The sequence below is a fragment of the Camelina sativa genome, chromosome 20 (genome assembly GCF_000633955.1).
Source record: "Camelina sativa cultivar DH55 chromosome 20, Cs, whole genome shotgun sequence".
Lineage (NCBI taxonomy): Eukaryota > Viridiplantae > Streptophyta > Magnoliopsida > Brassicales > Brassicaceae > Camelina > Camelina sativa.
This window is the reverse complement of record NC_025704.1, coordinates 19,786,846-19,808,179: the sequence shown is the minus strand read 5'-3', so window position 1 is coordinate 19,808,179 and position 21,334 is coordinate 19,786,846. Positions and strand designations below refer to the sequence as shown.

At 32.4% G+C, this 21,334-nt stretch overlaps 2 protein-coding genes and 2 long non-coding RNA genes across 5 annotated transcripts; 2 read left to right on the top strand and 2 right to left on the bottom strand.

The window, feature by feature from the left end:
* LOC104771291 lies at positions 1,501 to 3,315 on the bottom strand. Of its 2 annotated transcripts, none has more exons than XR_764780.1 (5): positions 3,145 to 3,315; positions 2,722 to 2,882; positions 2,072 to 2,326; positions 1,916 to 1,964; positions 1,501 to 1,822 (listed from the first exon to the last, which is right to left on the bottom strand). It is a non-coding gene; the product is annotated as an uncharacterized LOC104771291 (long non-coding RNA). The 2 variants fall into 2 exon arrangements; XR_764781.1 differs by having other exon boundaries at positions 2,072 to 2,155.
* Positions 6,802 to 9,659, bottom strand: LOC104771290 (AT-hook motif nuclear-localized protein 14-like). Its single transcript, XM_010495796.2, has 6 exons — positions 9,219 to 9,659; positions 8,812 to 8,864; positions 8,489 to 8,617; positions 8,042 to 8,194; positions 7,317 to 7,605; positions 6,802 to 7,146 (listed from the first exon to the last, which is right to left on the bottom strand). Exons 1-6 carry the CDS (start codon positions 9,640 to 9,642, stop codon positions 7,103 to 7,105), a joined length of 1,092 nt encoding a protein of 363 aa, XP_010494098.1. The 5' UTR covers positions 9,643 to 9,659; the 3' UTR covers positions 6,802 to 7,102.
* LOC104771289 lies at positions 9,851 to 12,228 on the top strand. The gene is made up of 3 exons (XR_002036980.1): positions 9,851 to 10,326; positions 10,440 to 10,861; positions 11,002 to 12,228. It is a non-coding gene; the product is annotated as an uncharacterized LOC104771289 (long non-coding RNA).
* Positions 13,225 to 15,782, top strand: LOC104771287 (putative protein FAR1-RELATED SEQUENCE 10). Its single transcript, XM_010495795.2, has 3 exons — positions 13,225 to 14,530; positions 14,605 to 15,048; positions 15,138 to 15,782. Exons 1-3 carry the CDS (start codon positions 13,268 to 13,270, stop codon positions 15,714 to 15,716), a joined length of 2,286 nt encoding a protein of 761 aa, XP_010494097.1. The 5' UTR covers positions 13,225 to 13,267; the 3' UTR covers positions 15,717 to 15,782.

Sequence of the window (21,334 nt, the reverse complement as noted above, 5' to 3'; positions counted from 1 at the left end):
TCTCTTGTCTTAACATCAGTATAAAACAATTTTATTTCTTTAGGAAGTTCAGTCATCTTTTATCTTCAGTATTCTAATCTATATTCTAAAGTCAAGTCTCGTTGGTGATTTCTTCAAAAGAGTACTCTCTGAATATGTTTGTTCTTCAAGTTCTCATTTCTTTGTAGTTGACCTTCATCTTCCACATCTTCTTTCATTACAAAAAAAAAGTAGCAGGATGTGAGAGATATCATAAAGGAACAGTTACTACAAAAATCAAAGCAAGAGAAGATGAAAAGGATCGAAATAGCAGTTACTACGAAAATCAAGTAAGGGAAGACGAAGAGGATCAGTCAAACAACATAAAGAAAAGATGATTGGTTGATTTTAGTCATGGACATATAGTACTCTCTCCATTATTGATATGGCAGAAAGATGAAAAGAGTTGGTTAACTTTTATAGTATAAATTATTATTATATTTATTATTCATTATTATTAATTAAAAAAAATGGGCCTGGTCGTTTAGATATGTAGATGGTAGACTCGTATGTGTTTTAGCACAAGTTAGATTTAGAGCCGGTTTTATTTACCTGTTACATTGTTCCAAACGCAAAGTCTCAATTTCATGACGAGTAACCAAAACAAGAAGTTTACGAATGTGCAAGCACAGATTTGACACTTTTTATTTTCATTTTACGTAAACATTATATAATTTTAAGAATAATATTTTTTACAAATAATACATCCTCAGATATTTTTAAAACTATTTCCTATCTATCTATATTAACATTTTTGAAGTATATTTTGTGTTATGCCCTTTTAAGTTTACTTATTTATGTTTTTATTTACAACATTAACCCCTCAAAAATTTCCAAAAATAGTATCACGACAGAATTTTGTTTCCTAAATTTATATTAACATTTTTGAAGTACATTTGGTGTTTTACCCTTGAAGTTATATGTATTTAAAAACTTATTTACAAATTTAATCCCTAAAAACTTTCCAAAAACAACATCATTTCAGATTTTATTTCCTAAATATTTTACATTTCATTCACTACAAGAAAACAGGCAAATAGTGACTGCACTATTAGTCACTATTTAGTCGCTAAACAGTGTGTTACGACTAAATAACGACTAAAACCAGTAGTCGTAAATCGAGAGTCGCTAAAATAAATAGTCGTAAAATTAGTCGCCAAATAGCGACTACATTATGACTATTTTGCGTAGTCGTAAATTTAGTCGTAATGTAGTCACTAAATTCAGTGACTACGCTACGACTATTTTACGACTAAGCAAAATAGTCATAATGTGGTCACCAAATTTAGTGACTAATTTACGATTATGCATTTAAATAAATTGTATTTATACAACATTATATATATAGATATATACTATTTTAATAATAATAATTTATATATTTATTAATTATTTTTAAATAGATATATAATTGTTTTTGGAATGAATTGATATTAAAAATAAAAAATACTATATTTATTGTTATGAAACCATGATATTAAAAATGTATTACAAAATAAAACTAAAAACATAATTAAAAATAAGAATACATCATACTAGTAAAAAGAGAAAGTAAATATTGGAGGTATCTTGGGGGAAATGCAGAAACATCAAGGGTTTAATGTTTGAAGCGAGGTTGCTTTGCTTTCCCATATGAGAAGTCTTTTGCTTTTGAGATGAATGTTAAAGATTTTGACCTGAAGCAAACTGTAGAGACCCGAGACAAGGAGAAAGGAAGCTGAGCAGATGGAAGCATCTCTTAAGGAACTTAAGGTGAGGGAGAATGAGCTCATGTTGCTTAATGACACCATCAGAGAGAAATCAGCTGAAATGGAGAAGAAAGAAGTTTGCTTACATATACCTAAACTGGATTTAACAAACACAAACGAGGGAGAATGAGCTCAGGCTGCTTACATACCTTGAAGCGATGGAGAATGAGCCCAGGTTGCTCACATATACCTCCTAAACTGGATTCAACAAACCCAACAACTTTGGTTAACAACTTTGATTATATATGGTCACATGAATTCTCTTATGAACTGGATTCCCTTGGACTTAGCTTAAGCAAATATACCTTAGCCTTGGAGTGCCCAACATGAGAAGGACAGAATATGAATTGCCTATTCAGGTTATTGACTTCAATAGTGTCCATGTCAATCTATAACACAAAAGAATCCTAACTGTTAGATGCAAAAACTGATCTATACAGCTTCTTGACAGGTTGAATACAACGAAGGGTGCTGCATTGGTTTAAACATGAGAGCCCTTGAGCATGGTGACCATGAGCCTCCTTGCAACGAACAGACAAAAGAACATGACCTCGCAGGTCCTACAACAAGATTCAGATTTTCGTAGGACCCAAATTAATATAGCTCAAATCTATGATTCTACTCACCTTAACATAATCATCATAGAACACAAATCAATCAACAGAGCTATAAACCTAATTATATATCTGGTGGCTTGCTTCTCGAATTAAAATCTAATCTATTCAAAATCAAAATAAAACACAAACTAAAGACACAGAACTTTTAAGGCAAAGTTTAATTTATTCCTTTGAAATTGGGTTGGAAAGAGAAGAAACTCTCATATTCAAAAACCAAACCTAGCAACTTTGACTAACATGGACTCGCAGAAAAAATGTTAAGCAACTAAAATTTATGCTCGATATGAAATAATCTGAAATACAAGAGTAATAATCGAAAATAAACATAAGGCTTTTACCTATCTTCTTCCAGCCAACTGCTTCTTCAAGCTTCTTGACATGTTCTTCAACTTCAACAAATCCAGTTAACACATATCGAGTTTTATCAAATAAACACACCAAAACTGAGGTGACTGTGAACGAAGTCGATTTTAAAGATCCGGGAACCTCTGTGAAAACCCTAATTGTGTGAAATACAAAAATTACATAACAAGCTTGGACTTTTCGAGATTAAAACGTAAAATCAGGGTTTCAAATTACAGGGAAAGCTTGGGATTTGAGAGCAGAGACGACAAATGAAATGAGGAAGAGTTAATAAAAATCTTCGACGAAGATTCATTTTGTGGGTCTCAGACTAAAACAGATCTGAAAAGTTTAGATCTAATAGTTTTTTCGAGAAGTCCTAGAGAAAAGGGGGAGATGATTAGAGAAAGAAGACTTACCCGACAGACTCAAATCGACGGGACGTGGAAGACGACGATCGGAGGCTTGGCCGGACAAGTCATCGCGATTCGAAATAGAGAAATGAGAAATGAGAGTGATGTTGTTTTGTCGAGGAACGGAGGCACAAAATCTAGGGTTAGCATTTTTTTGTTTTTGTGTTCTGTTTTCCTTTTGTGGCTCAATTTCGATTATATCAAAGCCCAAAGTGATACAAAGCTTTTTAAGGCTCAAATGATTAGTTTTAGGTTTAAAAATGACTAATTTAATAAATTTTAGAAAGATTAAAGTATATGTAAATACTAAATAGTTTTACAAATTGATTTTATACATATATATATATAATGGTTATATTTTGGTTATATCGTGTATAATTTAGTTTCTGTATATGCAATATAAAAGTTTAAAATTGNATTTCTAAGATTTACAGTTTATAATTTAGCTTTTGGAGTTTGGTTAAGTGTTCAAGATTAATTTTTTTTTATAATTTTTTTTTAAAATAGCGACTGATATGCGACTTCTTAGCAATCTTTACTATGAGTCGCATATTAGTCACTAAATTGGCGACTATTTAGCGACTACATGTTTTGGTATGCAATATAGTCATAAAATAGTCGCTAAATTACGACTAAACTACCGACTACCATACGTAGTCGCCAAAAAGCGACTGATATACAACCAAATATTTGTAGTCGTAAAATCGTCGTATATTAGTCGTTACGTAGTCACCATTTTTGGCGACTACATTTGTAGTCACCAACTGTAGTCGTAAAAAAGCATGTTTTCTTGTAGTGATTCCAACCAAAAAAAAACATCAATCAATGTTATATAGAGACATAGAATATGATATATTTTCCATTTTATTTTCCAAACCTATGAGTTTTGATTATTAACGTAACAAGAACTTCGATTCCTTATTATTTAAATATTATAATTAATATATATATAAATTTAATAAAATTTAAAATATTATGAATATGTAAAATTAAAAAAAATTAAAAATACTATATAATGTGGTTATAAAAAGGACATGTTGGAATTAATAAAACATTATTAAATATGTGCTAACACGGGTTAAATCCTCATTTTATTATTTGCCAACACTATAAATATTGTAATATCTGACATATAAAATCAATTTGTTTTATCTAAGATTGTGTAAAATAATTAATTCATTAGGAAAAATATGACTTAATCACATCATATAAATGACTTGTTATGTATTTAGATCCCTTATTATTTTGTTATAATAATTAAAAATCGAAATAGAATCTCAAACACTAAACAAAACAAACTAAATATATAAACAAATGGTCATATAGTATATTACAGGTTAAAAAATTAATATAAACATTTAGACGCACAAGCGGCCAGAAAATTAGGTTATTTCTCTGTTTATAAAATATCCAATATTTAACAAACAAATAGAATATAAAATATAAATAATAATAAAACTATATGCACGCGGTGTACCGCAAATTAAAATCTAGTATAATAAAACGGAAGTACACAACATTGTTTCCAAAAATCTTAAAGAGAATATTCTAAAGAATCATTTGATATCATCTAATTTACCATATTAATTTCTTTTATTAAATTATTCATCAAATAAAATTCTTTGATATCTAATTTAACATATTAATTTGTTCATTATCATTATATTTCATCTCTCATTTTTATAGATGAGTCTATTTTGTGAAATAAATAAATTATCCTATTATTTATTATAATTAAAAAATAATTTTATTTCTGGATATACTATAAGTTGAATTTTTATAAACAAATATAAATGATTCAATCTATAAAATATTCAAGTTTTATTAATATTATTCTTTAAAATATATATCTATTGAATTAAAAATTTTACTGAGTAACATGTCAAAATTTTAAATATTTATATTCAGTTTCATAAAAAAAATTTTGAATTTTATATTTTGAATAGTTTATATAATTTTATATAATATGATAAACTTTAAATAATTTATTTCGAAATATTTTTAAAATATTAAAACTTGATATTAAAGTTAGAAACTATAAACACTATAAATTGGTTTGTTATAGCAATGTCAATAATGTCACTATAATATGAAAGAATTTAAAAAAACCAAGTATATTAAAACAAAAAGTATAACAATATATTAAATTACTCATAATATAATAACTTGCTTTTTAAAAACCAAATTCACAAAATTATGTCTTATAATGACTTTCAAGTTATACATTGTTGAAACAACTTCACGTACATAAACTAATACAACATATTAAAAAAATTATTTTAAAATATAAAATTTAACTATTGTTATAGCACGAGTATTTATCTAGAATCATTAACAATATAAAACTTACAAAATAAGTGTTTTTTCAAATCATCATATTTAAGATATAATTTTATTGCATAATATTTATCAAAAAAACTTTTAAAAATAATCACATAAATTATATTTTATATAAAAATTACAATAAAATATAATAAATTTCAATCCGTGCTCTTAATCTAGTTAAACCAGTAAAGTAAAAAATCACTTTTCATACTATTATTGATTGACGAGTTGGAAATGAACATATAAACTGAACGAGGTGGTATATAAAATGAAAAAAAGAGACTTGGTCAGCGAGCATAATCATTGAATTGCCATTAATCTAATGACGACCTTCATCCACTTGGACTTTGATATGCATGTTTGGTTGCGATTACAAACTTCTTTTTGTGGGTTGATAGTCAAACTGTGTTTAATATTTTAGAATTCTGGAGGCCTTTAAGGCAACTGACCAAGCACACACGTTTAATATTTTCCCTTTTTAATGATACAATCATACAATATGAGTGCTGCAACTTAATTTAGCATATTATTTTGTACTCCCTATTTTATAAGATTTTGTAGTTTAAAGCAAAAGTTTAAAAAACTATAAATAGAAATATTGTATCATTTAACCAAATTCAACCAATAGAAAAAAATACTGCATAATTTAAATAGTCAAAATTTATTAAACTAATATACAAAGTGCATATATGATATAAACTTGTAAAAACTTATAAAATAGAACAAAGAAAAAAACCTAAAAGATCTTATATATTGGAACAGAAGGAGTAGTAAACTAGAAATAATAAATATTATTGACTATAACTAATCATCAAAGATTAAATGGACAAATCCCTAGCTCAACTCAAGAGTCATTATAAGTTTTTGGGTATAAAAAACATAAAATACAACAAAACAATTTTTACTACCGTTATAAATCATCAAAAGTTTGACATTCTTTGCGCAAATGAAATGTCGTTGAAGTTATTGAAAAGCTAGAAGAGTTAATTTCACCTCCAAATGAAATCAGACAAAGTCATCACGTGATTCGGAAGTTATTTCCATTTTACTACAAAAGGTTCCTAATGGAAGTCATCACGTGACAAATCTCGAATTAATCCATTAGGAAATCAGACAAAGTCATCACGTGATTCGGAAGTTATTCGAGATTTGTTACTAGTCGTAAAAGACTACATAGTTCCAAATGATTTTCAAATCCTAGAGATGGACGGAATAAATTCAAGATACAAAATTAAAAAAAAATCTCTCTAAATATAAGTTTTTCAACAATTTAATATCTCTATACATTAATAAAATATTAGACCTTATATTATTAATTTGTAGAAGTTTTACTGTCTATATTCCTGAAATTTGCAATTTCTTTGAGAAAAAAAAAAGGTGAAATGAAACAGAATCCAGAAGTGAAGTTATTATAATTTTACACTGAACTAAGAGCAAAAGCATCGCTGTCTTCCCTGTCTCTCTCTCTCTCTCTCTCTCTCTCTCTCTCTCTCTCTCTCTCTCTCTCTCACTGCCTTTGCAATGAAAAATTCCATCAGACTTAAGTCCACTCTCACTTTAATTCATGCTCAACGTCGGTTTCGATCTAAAACCCTACACACTTTTCTCTGGAAACTTGAATCCTTACTAATCTGCCAATTTACTCATAATCTTCATTTTCTGATGACCCATTTCCTCTCAGTCCTGCACAACATAACATTCATAAGGCCACCATAACAGTCCAAACCACAAACAAAATCAGTCTTATTATTAGGCTTGTGAAAGACTCAGTCTCATTAAATGGTCGAGAACACAGTAAGCTACCTATTGATGACCCAATAGATACAAACAAATAAGTGGTTAGCAATTTTTACCTGACAAATCATATCCAGTACCTCCCCACTCGGAAGGTCGGGCATGTGCCATGTGCATGCCCTGAGGTGGTTGCATCATGAAATGAGCTCCACCACCCAATGCACTGCTAGTAATAGTATGATGCTCATCGTTTGGATTCCTTTCAGAAGATTCCATACCAGGATGGTAGCCAAGCAAAGATTCTGCGCCAGGAGAAGGTAACACGTTGCCACTTCCTGAAGCATCATCTCCTTTCACACCATTTCTTCCATCCTTCTTTTTTTCTAGCTGAAACGTGCCAAGAATCACCTGCAGGGGAAACCAAAGCCACGAAATCAGAGGTTATCCTATTGATACAAGCCAAAGAGTATTTCTTTGATCTCATTACCAAAATTGTTCGTAATGTGAAAATAAGAAAAGGATTTAAGCTAAGCTTCTTCTTAACCCTCTTGGATTTAAGGTTAGTTCTTGGAAATTCAGTTTTTGTTATAAACGCCAAGTAACATTTCAAATTATAATCCTAATCTAAAAACGATAAACTCTTACAGCACTTAGTTTGAAAAGGAAAATCACCAAAAAACTAATTAGAAAACACCAAAACCCTTTGTCACGTATCAAGGAATCCCATTTCTAAATTCAGGTGATATCGGCATAGGAGGAAGCAGGGGGCCAAACTGATTTTACATCTGTATAATAGTTGGCACACAGGTAAAGTTATATTATTATAAGAAGAGAGGAAATATACCTGAACTGGACCAGCAGCCTTTAGGTGTCCCCCAACTCCTCCACCGAAGATCTGACCATCTGAACTAGATAAACAAACACTAAGGCCACCAGTTTTACCACCGTGCTCTCCCCGAATATAAGATCCACTCAGTGAGAGAATTTCATACTGACCCTGAATAAAAGTTTGTAATTCTGAAGCAAGTTGATGATCATCATATGTAATTCTCAAACATGTATGTCAGAAATGAATAAAGATTCTTTAGCTGTAACAAACAGGTCCCAAAAGAAACCAATTTCATAGGCTCTAAAAATATGGTGAACAGAGAATCAATACATCATCATAAGATAAGAAAAAAGGTTGACATTAATATGTCATCCAGAGTAAAGAAGATATCCTTTTCCAAATTTCAAAGAGTTTATACGCAAGAACTACTTGAAAGGTACTAGATAGCAACAAGAGAATCACCTCATAAGATACACTGGTTCCTGATGCCAGGTGAGACAAGGATGCATTAGAGATGGAGCCAGACGCAGAAAGAACGCATAACTCATGCTTGGTTTGCTGAGCGAAAAGGACAATTTTCTCTGCCACATCCTATCAAACACATAAGAGGACAGCTTGATCAATCCAAATTTGTATTCGCATAAATGAAAAAACAATAGAAAACCTTATAGAAGATCTCTAGCAAAGCCGATTATACAACTGATCTAAGAAGCGTTCAAACCAATAGAGTTGCAGTATTAACCAAACCCTTTAAAGAAGTATCATTGACCAATAATAATACTCACCTCACCAGGAGTTATATTAACAATGTGCGGAATAAAGCTTTGCCCAGTTTTCCCTACAACAAGACAAAAATTATATGAGCAAGACGACTTCAATACACAATAAGGTATACTGGTGATCATTTTATCATATAAACTAATATGAATCTTCAGCATGAACTGGATTCAGGTTGAATTGGTAATACCACAACTTATAATGGAAACAAAAGCCATCAACTTATATGAAAGTTACCTAAATACCAAAACTGAGAAATTTCAGTTTCATCCCTAAAAAATTTGAAACTTTAACAGGAAACAGAACAACAAGATATCAATGAAAAGACAACAAATTTGGAGAACTAACGAATCAAAGATCAAATCTTTAGGACAATGAGAAGAGAAGAGACGTAAAGGGGTTTTGAGTAACGCACCGACAGAACCCAAAAGTGATTTCCTTGAACCGGATTTAGAAACCGGCGGCGAAACACCGGCGGCAGCAGCAACGGCGGCTTGCTCTCTCCTTTCTCTAGCAGAAGAATTACTCGCAGAAGAAGCCAATTTCTTAGCGGCTAAAGCTTGAGCTGGAGTCTCATACTTCCTAGGTCTCCCTCTCTTCCTCTTAACCGGATCAATCGAAACATTTACAGCCGAAGAAGGAACCGAGAAGAGAGAAGAAGACCCATCATTAGGTGTTTGCAAATTCCCATTGTTGGAGGAAGGAATCAAGTTTCCGGCGGAAGTTGTGGCGGAGACGGTGGTGGGATTGTGATTGAAAGGGTTGTAGTAAGAAGAAGTGAGATGTTGTTGTTGGTCTTGGTGGTGGTGGTGGTGGTGGTGCCTTTCGTTAGGTTCCATTTCTTTTTTTTTTAAGATAGAATAGAAAGACAGCAACAAAAATAAAAATGTTTTTTTTTTTTCCTTTTCTTAATTTTTTTTTTTTTCTTTTAGGGTTTTTATGGATTTTCATTTATCTTTTGGTGATCAATACAATAAAACTTTAATGTGTTGCTCTCCTTGCTTGACACATCAGATTTTGTATTGAAGGAGAGAATGNAGAAAAAATTAATAGTAAAAGAATATGCCTCTTCCTTTTTCCCTTTATTTAATAGGGTTCTTTGGCATAGTTTTAACAATATAAGTAATAGATAAATCAATACAATAAAACTTCAATGTGTTGCTCTCCTTGCTTGACACATCAGATTTTGTATTGAAGGAGAAAATGACACATCAATTAAAATGGCTAGCCTATCAAATTAAAACAATTAATACATGTCAGCTTTTTTTTTCTTATGTGGACAAAGCAAATTGAAAACGATAGCGTTTAATCTATTGCTCGATTTCTTTTCTTCATCGCCGTGATACAATTTTCTTCTTCGGCGCCTTTTAACCTTCGACCGACTGTGCTATTTATACCATGGCTGGGAGCATCACCACCGTCGGATTCAAAGCTATTCTCGTCGGAGCTACTAAAACTGTGTCGCATCGAGATTCTCGTCTCAACGTCGATTGTCGTAGAGCTTCTCCAAATCAAAGACATAGGTATTTGTTAAAAATCGCCCTTAACTTACACTACGATTTACTTTACTGATTCCTATTACTTGCATATATATTCTTGCTAATTTGATTTCTACTTTTTATTTTTGGGATTGAAGATTTATGTGCTGTATATTTCTCCTCTCCGATTCTGGGTAAGTGAATCTTCCATCCTTTCTTTCCAGATTCAGATCGAGTAATTGATCAATCTAAAATTTTGAACTTAATTCATCTGGTTTTTTTGTAACTTTGTGAAGTTTTAGTTCCTTTGTAGAGTTACAGCTTGATCATTTTGGTGGACTATTATCATACATGTTTGTGATTAAAGTTGAAAGTCTGTATGAGAGTTATCTTGTGTGGTAAAAAGCTGTGTAACATTTGAACATGTAGAGATGATAAGGTAATGTGTAGAGAACATAATTTTGGTTGTGGTGGATTTCTTCTTCTTGATCCACCAGAATCTATTCATCAGATCCGACGATGTACGGTTACGACCATAACACATGTATATAACTATAAGCGTGTGTGATGATGTAATAAGGTAACAAATTTCAGATATATAAAAGAGTTTCTATTTTACTTTTTGTTTCTCGAAGAGACGACGTCTCTTACTCTGTTTTGTTCTTTCTCTTCTCAATATTCTAACACTCCTATTTTGTATCAATGCCTTTTCCATAGCAGAATTATCCAGGCAAGATTCGCGATGCATCCTTCTTTAATGTCTTGTCAAGGTTAAATTTCTACATCTCTTATATTTCCAGATGAATTGCTTCTTCTTTAGTTACTCTGCTTGCTTCTTCATTCTTCAACCTCGTGGATTTTTCCAGGTTCATTGCATTGATATTGGACCTGATTACTCCCTCCCATGGGCCATGGCAGAAGGAAAGACAATTTACTGACACTATAAGGCAAATTTTTTAATGACAAATTCCACTTTTATCGCTTACAGGTTGTTTCATGAGTCAATCACATCTTCTACAATTGAACTGCTTTTATGATAGGAGATGGAAAGCACTTGACAAATGTCAATTGTATGGATCATGATACATATGTTTACTTTTCTTCTTGGATTCTATATGTATCAGCTATGATCAATTCCTCTCAAAATCATCTTGTTAAGAGATCAATTTTTGATAAGCGATAAGATAAACGAAGAAAATAGAAAATATTGTACGTAGCTAATGTTTTGTAACTATGATATTAACTTGCCGATTTCTCTACATACGTGTGAGTTTAAGATCTTCTACTTTAAGTTAGTAGCATGTGCTTCTATTCATCAATATGCTGACCCTAGCTGCGAGGATTTTAATTTTTTATTTCTTTGATTAGTTCAACACTTCAACTAAACATGTACTTATCTAAATACAGTTGAAGATCTTCTCTCTCACTTGTGGTGCACAGGTTTTATTTAAGAATGTGGACGGACTGTGACATAGTTTTGCTTTCAGTAGAAATCAAGGATGTTAAGAAATGTGTTTAAATGGACACAGGTCCATATAAAACCAACAAAAAAAATGAAAAGAGGCTTATTACGGTCACAAATTTTCAAAGGCAATATTGATTATTTTGAACATGTGTTGACGAGTTTACAACTAATCAAAACTATATGTAGATAATTAAATTTAAAACTACAAAAAAACACCTCAAAATTAAACTAGACCAATATATCTCCCACAACAAGCTATACGAAAAAAACATCCCAAAACACATAGAATACATTAGTTAATTGTAAAATTATCGACTCAAATGTAAACGCTTATAATAACAAATATTACGGAATTACAAATCATTGTAGGTTTGTCTTTATTTTATTGTTTCATTGCATTTCTATATCTTATCATTTTCAAAACCATAATTTTCATAGTTAATCTAATTTCAAAAAATAAAAAATTATATTTTTAACATCAAATATATTTAAAAATAAATAAAAAAACATCCCGCGGCATCGCGCGGGTCTAACCTAGTAAAACTAAAAGAAGATGGTTATCGAGTCTCTCATGTTGTCGTCGTCTGAGATATGAATGTGTTTTTAGCCGTTGGATTACATAGGGATGAGGGCAGAGCCGAAGTTCTCTCCATGGTTGGTTATACACTATTGTGATGATACATCATTGATTAGTATATTATATAATATATTTTTTATTCAAAATATTTTTTGACCCAATAATTTTAGTAATTAAAAACACTACGCAAAATTGAAAGTAAAAAGACATATAATGGTTGGGTTAATGTGTTCATACATACATTTTAGGTGGTAGTAAAAAATATATTTGTAATATACAGTATATTTAGGTGTAAAAAATACGCTTTTAACGGTAACATACATAAAATATTGATAAATGGATATAAATATGTATATTATAGCAAACATAAAACTTATAAATAACGTACAACAAATTTTAATATATTTTCTAAAATATAATATAATTTACAAAACTTTAAACCCACACAACAGACGTGTCTTTATCTAGTTAGTAATGAAATATGTTTTCTTTAAAAAGTACACAATAAGACATATTTTTGCGAAATATCGAAATGTACTATTACATTCCCATAATATACATCTATATATATAACTAGATGAGAACTCATTATGCACATATAATTATATTATACACTATTATGTATAATATAGTATAAATTATGCAATTATGTTTAATCGATTCTAAGATGTATATCTAAATGTATATATATAGATTTTTTAAAAAATATATCATATTATTAGATTCTCAAAACAAAATCACACTGATCAAATAATAAATTAATAAAGTTATTAATTTTGTAAGATTAATTTTGTAGACTAATTAAACTAATTAATTTTGTAAGATTAATTTATTTATTATATTATATATTTATTTTGAGTTTTGCAAAGTTTTAGTTTCGTCACTTTGTGTACCCCCATTTTTTTCCCCAAAAGAGAGAGAAAAGTAAACAAAAGAGTTGAACAATGGCGTTTGTTAAAAAACTCAAGTTCGAAACCACAAGGCAGAGAGTTGTTGTATCACCCACCACAACTATAAAGCGTAATCGAAGACGATCCAATTCCTTAGCGACCTTTTTGTCTCAATTAAAATTCTCGATTGTTCGTTCCTCTTCCAGGGTTTCTGAATTGGGTTTGCAGACTAGAAGAAAATTGGATATATCTAATCTTCTTCTAAAATCCGTTAACGAGATGTCGTTGAATAACATCTGGATTCGTCGTCAGCAATGTCCTTGTGGCGATTGGAAATGCTACATCAGATTCGAAGGAGATGAATCAAGCTGCCTAGTAACTAAGAGCGAGCTAGACTCATCAACAACAACCACAGGTACAGGATCATCACTATATGATAACACTGTGTTCATGCCTTACGTTGGCCAAATCTTTAGAACAGACGACGAGGCCTTTGAGTATTACAGTGCATTCGCTAGGAAGAGTGGCTTTTCGATTCGGAAAGCGCGGTCTACGGAGAGTCAGAACTTAGGTGTGTATAGGAGAGATTTCGTTTGTTATCGTTCTGGTTTTAACCAGCCTAGGAAGAAAGCTAATGTAGAGCATCCACGGGAGCGTAAGTCTGTTAGATGTGGGTGCGATGCTAAGATGTATTTGACTAAAGAAGTTGTTGATGGTGTGAGTCGTTGTTGGTATGTTTCTCAGTTTAGTAATGTTCATAACCATGAGCTTTTGGAAGATGATCAAGTTAGGTTGCTTCCTGCTTATAGGAAGATTCAGCAGTCTGATCAGGATAGGATTCTTTTGTTGTCTAAAGCTGGTTTCCCTGTGAACCGGATTGTTAAGTTGTTGGAGTTGGAGAAGGGTGTTCACGCTGGGCAGTTGCCTTTTATTGAGAAAGATGTTAGGAACTTTGTTAGAGCGTGTAAGAAGAGTGTTCAAGAGAATGATGCTTTCCTTTGCGAGAAACGTGAGAGTGATACCCTTGAGCTTCTTGAGTCTTGTAAAGCTTTGGCTGAGAGGGATATGGGTTTTGCTTATGACTGTACCTCTGATGAGAACCAGAAAGTTGAAAACCTTGCGTGGGCTTTCGGTGATTCTGTTGGTGCCTACTCTTTGTTTGGGGATGTGGTTGTTTTCGACACTACTTATCGGTCAATCCCTTATGGTTTGCTTCTTGGGGTGTTTTTTGGGATTGACAACAATGGCAAGGCGATTCTTCTGGGATGTGTTTTGCTGCAAGATGAGAGCTGTCTTTCCTTCACATGGGCTTTACAGGTTTGTGCAAGTCAAATTTGTTGTCATATATGTTTGTGCTCATGCTCTCATTATTTTGTCTTATTTTTGGACAGACTTTTGTTCGTTTCATGAGAGGACGGCATCCTCAGACATTTCTGACTGATATGGATGCAGGACTTAAAGATGCTATTGCGAGGGAAATGCCAAATACTCACCATGTGGTATTTATGTGGCACATAGTCTCCAAACTAGCAAGCTGGTTTTCTCAGACTCTTGGGTCGCACTATGATGAATTTAGAGCTGGGTTTGAGATGTTTTGTCGGGCAGGGAATATAGATGAATTTGAACAGCAGTGGAATCTCCTTGTCACTCGGTTTGGTCTTGTTCAAGATAGACATGCGGCATTGCTTTATTCGTGCCGAGCATCCTGGTCACCTTGTTACATCAGAGAACATTTTGTAGCTCAAACTATGACCCCTGAGTTTAATTTATCTATAGATTCTTTCTTAAAAAGAATTGTTGCTGGGCCAACATGCATGCAACTCTTACTTGAAGAGGTTTGTGAATCAAATGAGACATACAGTTTACGCAATTTCAAATATTATTTCAGTGCTGCCTTGATTCATTATTCGAGAAAACGTTGCAGGTCAGTGCGGCTGCAAGTCTAGCCAAGCAAATCCCGCCACGATTCACTTATCCGAGCTTGAAAACCTGTATGCCTATGGAAGATCAAGCAAGGGGGATTTTGACGCCTTATGCCTTTAGCATATTACAAAACGAACTGGTTTTGTCTGTGCAGTATGCTGTGTCTGAGATGGCCAATGGTCCATACATCGTACATCACTTTAAGAAAATGGAAGGGGAATGTTGTGTGATCTGGAACCCGGAAAATGAGGAGATCCAGTGTTCATGCAAGGAATTTGAGCACTCCGGAATATTGTGTAGGCACACTCTTCGTGTACTGACGGTGAAGAACTGCTTCCTTATACCTGAGCAGTACTTTCTATTACGATGGAGACAGGAATGTCCTCACGTTGCTGCAGAGAATCAAAATGGCCAGGGCATTGGCGATGACTGTGCTCAAACGTTTCATTCGCTCACAGAAACTCTCCTCACAGAGTCTATGATCTGCAAGGATCGTCTTGATTACGCTAACCAAGAACTTTCTCTACTTATAGATCGTGTGAGAAATGTGGCACCGGCTAATTGCTTGTATCAGCCATGACTGCTAAGTTCTAATCTAGCAAATGAAATGTTTTAAAGAGGGCAATAAGTCTTTTCTATCTTTCTTTTTTCTTTTGGGTTTAGTTTGTTTGATATACATCCTTATTGCAAAAGTTGGCACAGAACTATCATCAATAAGACTTGTCTGAAAACCCCTACCTCTCAAGTGTAACATTCAGGTAATAGTGTTGAGGTTCATAGAATCATAGACCATCTGAAATTAGTGTTGAGGTTCATAGACCATCTGAAATTAGTGTTGAGGTTCATAGACCATCTGAAATTAGTGTTGAGGTTCATAGACCATCTGAAATTAGTGTTGAGGTTCATAGACCATCTGAAATTAGTGGTAAACAACAAGGTTCATTTCGAATTTTGATTAACAACAGGATACAAGTTTGAAAATTGTCAATTGGTTTGCAGGTTCCTCTGATTGATTCAAAGATTTTGTTTATTGAAAATTAAAGGATTAATTTGTTGAACGACCTCACCAGACTTTCTGCTTCGACTTACCGCTCTTACATCGTTTGACCGCTGAAAGAACTCTTGCTAGTTGGTTTGAAACTTCAGTTGTATACGGAGAGCTTTCATCTTCCCTTCAAATCACTTGTTCCTTATATAATATTTGATGTCTCATCGTCTAGGATAGAATTTTAGATATGGAATCCAAAACCGTTGAGCAGTAAGTAGCTGGATCTCCTCCAGAAAATAAATTTGATGTTTTCTCTGAGGAAACTTGTGCGTACATATGTCCAGTGAACATTTCTGTCAACCTTGAACCGGGAGTTAATTCTCCATCACTAAAAACGGCGGAAAAAGAACCAGATGATACTCTTTCAGGTGAAAGGGGTCAAACAATTCATCAAACAGTAACAATCAGGAGGACACTACTACTAAAGGTAACCCTGGTTGAAAGAGAGCTTCTCAATACATAGTGTTTGATGTGAGATGCACAATTCTCATTTCTTTCTTTCGTTCGTTATCTTCAAGATATATGAAAAACAAGCATGCCTGGAGAAAATTTACTGTCAAAACATTTGGAGTTAGCACACGGAGACGCTCGCTGCAACCAGATCCTGTTCAGCTCACCCTTAAGGTAAAGCAATCACCAGCACAAATTTGACTCCCCTCAGTGATTCAGCTCATTCTTTATTTTCATCTATTGGTCAAGGAATCCAAATTCCATTCTCAAATCTCAAGTAGTCAGTCTCTTCACTTTAGTTTCCATATTCATTCTTCACATTTGAAAATAGATTCAAGTATCATATCGTTGACAAATACAGTAAAGCATTTTAGCCTTTGAAATAAAACCAAGAAGAAGAAGTTACTGTGAAGACGTAAGACTCAGTGCCCTTCGTTCGTTGTGCTTCACCTCAAACATACCATCTGAGCCCGGAGAATGGCTGGCAAACAGAGAGTGTGGATTCAGAAGATGATATCGCAAGTTGAACAATGAAGGAACATCTGAGCAGCAAACTCCCTAACACCATATCAAGACTAATCGTACAGTGTGTGTTACTCAAGTTTAAATGAAGTGAAGATCCCACTCAAATTACAAACCTAGCACTGGAACATTGTTGAGGAACCGGTGGCTGAGTCTTTCTTGAGCTGTTGATGGTGATGCTATAGGTTGTTGGTAAGTTGAACACTGTGGTCAGACTGTGTAGGAAAGAAGGTTCGGCTAGAGATTCTGTTTTATGAAGCTGCTTAACCGATGGCCTGACAAGTGACAGAAGCATGTTCCAAATCATGAGAAGTTGTGTCCATCAACGAATTTGGGGTCAGATCTTTTTGTGTTTCAAGAATGTTAACAACACTCTCCCGTCTCCAATACCTACACAAGCAACAATACCACTGGCGGCAACCTGAAACACAATACCCAGTAAATATTGATAGATTCAAACTTTGTTTGCAGGATCCTCTTCCTTGGCCAATTCACACTCTTGCACAAGATTAACACATCATCATGTCTAACTAAACCAGAAGATGCATTAGAGGAACTGAACGATACAGTACAATCGTTACCGACCACTACATCAAACAAAATGCAAACTCACTAGTGTTTTGAAAATGGTATCTAACTATCTACTTTCAATGGACCGCATCATCATAACAATCAGGATGCTAACTTCCAAAGCAAAGGACCCTACCCATTTTTCTATCGAACTTCTATAAAATTTTTGTCTTAATTAGACTCGAAACACTTTTTGTATATATATACATCAATCGCTTTCCTACACTCTTGAAAAAGCTTCTCTTAGCCTTCAAATTTCTGCCCGGACACAATCTGGTTCTGCTGCATATTCTGCAATTCAAGTAAGTGGAGTTAAGAACACACACAAATAAGAAAAGAAAAACAAAAGCAAGTATTCACGCAAAGGAGCTTACATTTTCAAAAAATAGAATCTCAGGTCGAAAATGAAGTTTTAGGATTTTATTGAGAACACCATCCCAGTCTCCAATAACCTGGAAAAGCAACATATATCACTAAGTCACAAGGCATCTTAATGTCTATTTTGATGATCTGAAGGATCTTCTTGAATGTAATATTTTTGAATAATGCATGTGATAACCAAAATCGTTTCTAGCCTCACTTTCAAGAGAGATAGGTTTCACATTTGCTTAAAAGATTTGAGGACAAAAAAAAGTGACTTGCCTTGGTTTCTCAGAGTGAAATAACAGTGATGATCATTGATCACACCATAAGAACGTTTCAACTGGATACCCCATTTCCATCTCGCATCTATTGCAGTTCTTTGTCGCCAATTCTTACACTTCAAAGTACGGGGTCCATGGTGGTAAATTCTCCAAGATGTATACAAACTGGTCAAAGACATTATTTGCTTCCTAAAGAATACAAAAATATATGAAGCCTGAGAAACAAGTAACTCACACATAAGATAAAGGTTTAAAATGAGAGCAGAGTACAGACCGGATGTTGATAGAGACTGAGATTCCTGATAAAGGAAAGTCTCCCTTAAGAAAAAGATCATGTGAAGCTGTGACATACTTTGTTCAATCTTGCAAAAACGCTATTATCTAATAGAAGTATATGTTTTGACGAAAGTCTAATGAAAAATACAACGTAATTTTATGAACAACTCATTTTCTATTTTTTAAAATCATTTTTTGGTAATTTATTTTTCTTGAAGTTAAATTTTATGATACTACATACTAGATTAGGACCCATCCGATATGCGGTTTATAATTTTTAAAATAAAATAAAATTTATCAAAGAATATAAACTAAATATTTTTAGTAAGTAAATAAATACACCGAGGTGTCCAATGTGATATTTGATGTAAAAGATGTGACTCTACGGTTGAAACTATTAATCATGTTTTTTTTTTGAATGTCCTCGTTCGTGTGAAGTTTGGGATTTATCTCTGACACCGGTTTTGTCAGAGGGTTTACCATATGAGTCAGTGTACTCGAATTTGGATTTTGTTTTCTCGAGGGACGCCTCTCAAGAGGGTGATCCTGATCAACTTCTTCAATTACCATGGATTTTATGGGTAATCTGGAAGGCCATTAAAAAAAAATCAAGGTTAAGAGATAGAGGCGAATGATATAATTACTCAGGCTTTGGGCGATAATTTAGCCTGAGAATAGGCGCTCTCTTTTACGGCAGTCATGTCAGCTCCATTTTCGTATTCAGATGTCTAGGTTTCTTCACCTCGTTGTCAGATTAATGGTTCTTGGAAAGCAACCAATGTGTATTCATGATTGGGCTGGTGGTGTTGCGTTGGTGAGGAGCGAACCTTGTTGTTAGGGGCCAAGTGTCTAAAACAGAGCCCATCCCCCTGCATTCGGAGTTAAAAATGTTGTTGTGGGCCATTGAGCGGATACATGTTGAAGGGATCGCTTGTCAATGTTTTGAGACTGATTATGTTGAGTTACTCACTATGGTGCAGTCTTTTGAATATTGGTCGTCCTTCTCCAACTTGCTCGATGAGTTTAACTCGCTGGTGTCTTTCCCACTATTCTCCATCTTTTGGATCCCGCGTGCGTCAAATACGAAGGCGGATTGTCTTGCCCGTGCTTCGTGTTCTCTTATCTCTGAAGTTTCTTTTGTAAATCCTTTCCCTCCGGTTTGGGCAGCTAACCGAGAAATTTCTTTTTAATTGTTTGATTGATAAAAAAATAGTAAATAGATTCACTTTTAGTTTAAGAAAATAGATGTAGATGAGTTCAAAGTTATTAAAATAAAATTAAATTTAACAAAGAATATATATTTAGTTCTTTTCGTAAGAAAAAACAATATATAAAAGTAAAGAGATGAACTTTTAATTATAGAAAATATTTGTTTGTTTTTTTGCTATAATACACTAATGTATATCTATTTACAAATCTACTATCTACATCACCACTAAAAGTGTATTTGTACACACAAATATATTTTATTGTTAAAATATACAGTAAAATATATTCTTTATTCTTTAGTCTTTACTACTACCAACAAATTGTCTTTATGAACAAATTAAAGAATATATTATATGTCACTTTACTTTAACATTTGTGTAGTTACAAAACGCATATGTTAATCTTACATACCCGTATCTATATATTACAATAGCAGTCTTTTTGAATAAATTATTTTGATGGGTGAAAAAATATGAGACAATCTATTTTTTTTTCAACAATATTTTTCTTTGTGTAAAGGTGAGTATTTACATTTTTTTAGAAACAGTAATTAATTGTATAATTTTCACAATCATTTTTTCTTATATAAAAAGTAATATTTTCTTGTAAAATTAGCAACTTAAAATTAAAATAAGTAAACAATATTATAATTTCAAATTTTATAATGATTTTTTTCTAAATTTTAAAACTGTTTAAATATTTTAAATAAAATTAGGTTTTCTTTTTCTATTTTACTTTTATATAAAACATTTTTATGGTAGGTTTTGAATTTTTACATTTTTATTTTTTTCTAATTTTAATAAATTTAAAATTGACACGTGTCAACATCTGAATGATACAATTGACACATGTCACGATCTTGTTAATTAGTAATTTTGACATCAAGCTTTATATAATAAGATATATACAAAAAAATATATTTTGGTTATATTAAGAAAATTATTAGTTGGGCACATTTGATTTCATTTTATATGTTATAACATAAAAAACTATCTTATTATATAAAGTGTGGTTTTCAGAGTTGCTAACTCATGTGATTGTGACACATGTAAATTTTGTCGATTAAAGATTTTACTATGTGTAAGACAAAAAATTTGCTTTTTTCTATATAAAATACTTTTTTTCCCCAAACAAAATAATCTATTTAAAAATAAAACTTTGGTTTTGTTCTGTTGGTTAAACTTTTTTTTTGGTTAGAAATTATGATAATTTCTTATGAGATTGTCTCATTCTTATAAAGTAAAGCTACACAACAGTTATATACACTTTCTCATATTTTATTTTTTCTTATTGTCATAATTTTGTTATCAGGCCAAGATTTTCTATTAAAAAATCATATGATTATGTAACTCATAACACATACGTTTATTGATTATGCATATATCTTTTTTTATTATTTTTAAAGATTATTAAATTACCACTAATTAATTTTTGTTTTTCCTTTTAACTTATAGAGATAGTTATCATAAAAAAAAACAT

Coding starts and splice junctions, on each gene's coding strand:
- LOC104771287 (XM_010495795.2), top strand. CDS start 13,268: ATGGCGTTTGTTAAAAAACTCAAGTTCGAAACCACAAGGCAGAGAGTT. Junction 14,531..14,604: donor CCTTCACATGGGCTTTACAG/GTTTGTGCAAGT, acceptor ATTTTTGGACAG/ACTTTTGTTCGTTTCATGAG. Junction 15,049..15,137: donor TGCAACTCTTACTTGAAGAG/GTTTGTGAATCA, acceptor AAAACGTTGCAG/GTCAGTGCGGCTGCAAGTCT.
- LOC104771290 (XM_010495796.2), bottom strand. CDS start 9,642: ATGGAACCTAACGAAAGGCACCACCACCACCACCACCACCAAGACCAA. Junction 8,865..9,218: donor ATCACTTTTGGGTTCTGTCG/GTGCGTTACTCA, acceptor GTCTTGTTGTAG/GGAAAACTGGGCAAAGCTTT. Junction 8,618..8,811: donor TTAATATAACTCCTGGTGAG/GTGAGTATTATT, acceptor TGTGTTTGATAG/GATGTGGCAGAGAAAATTGT.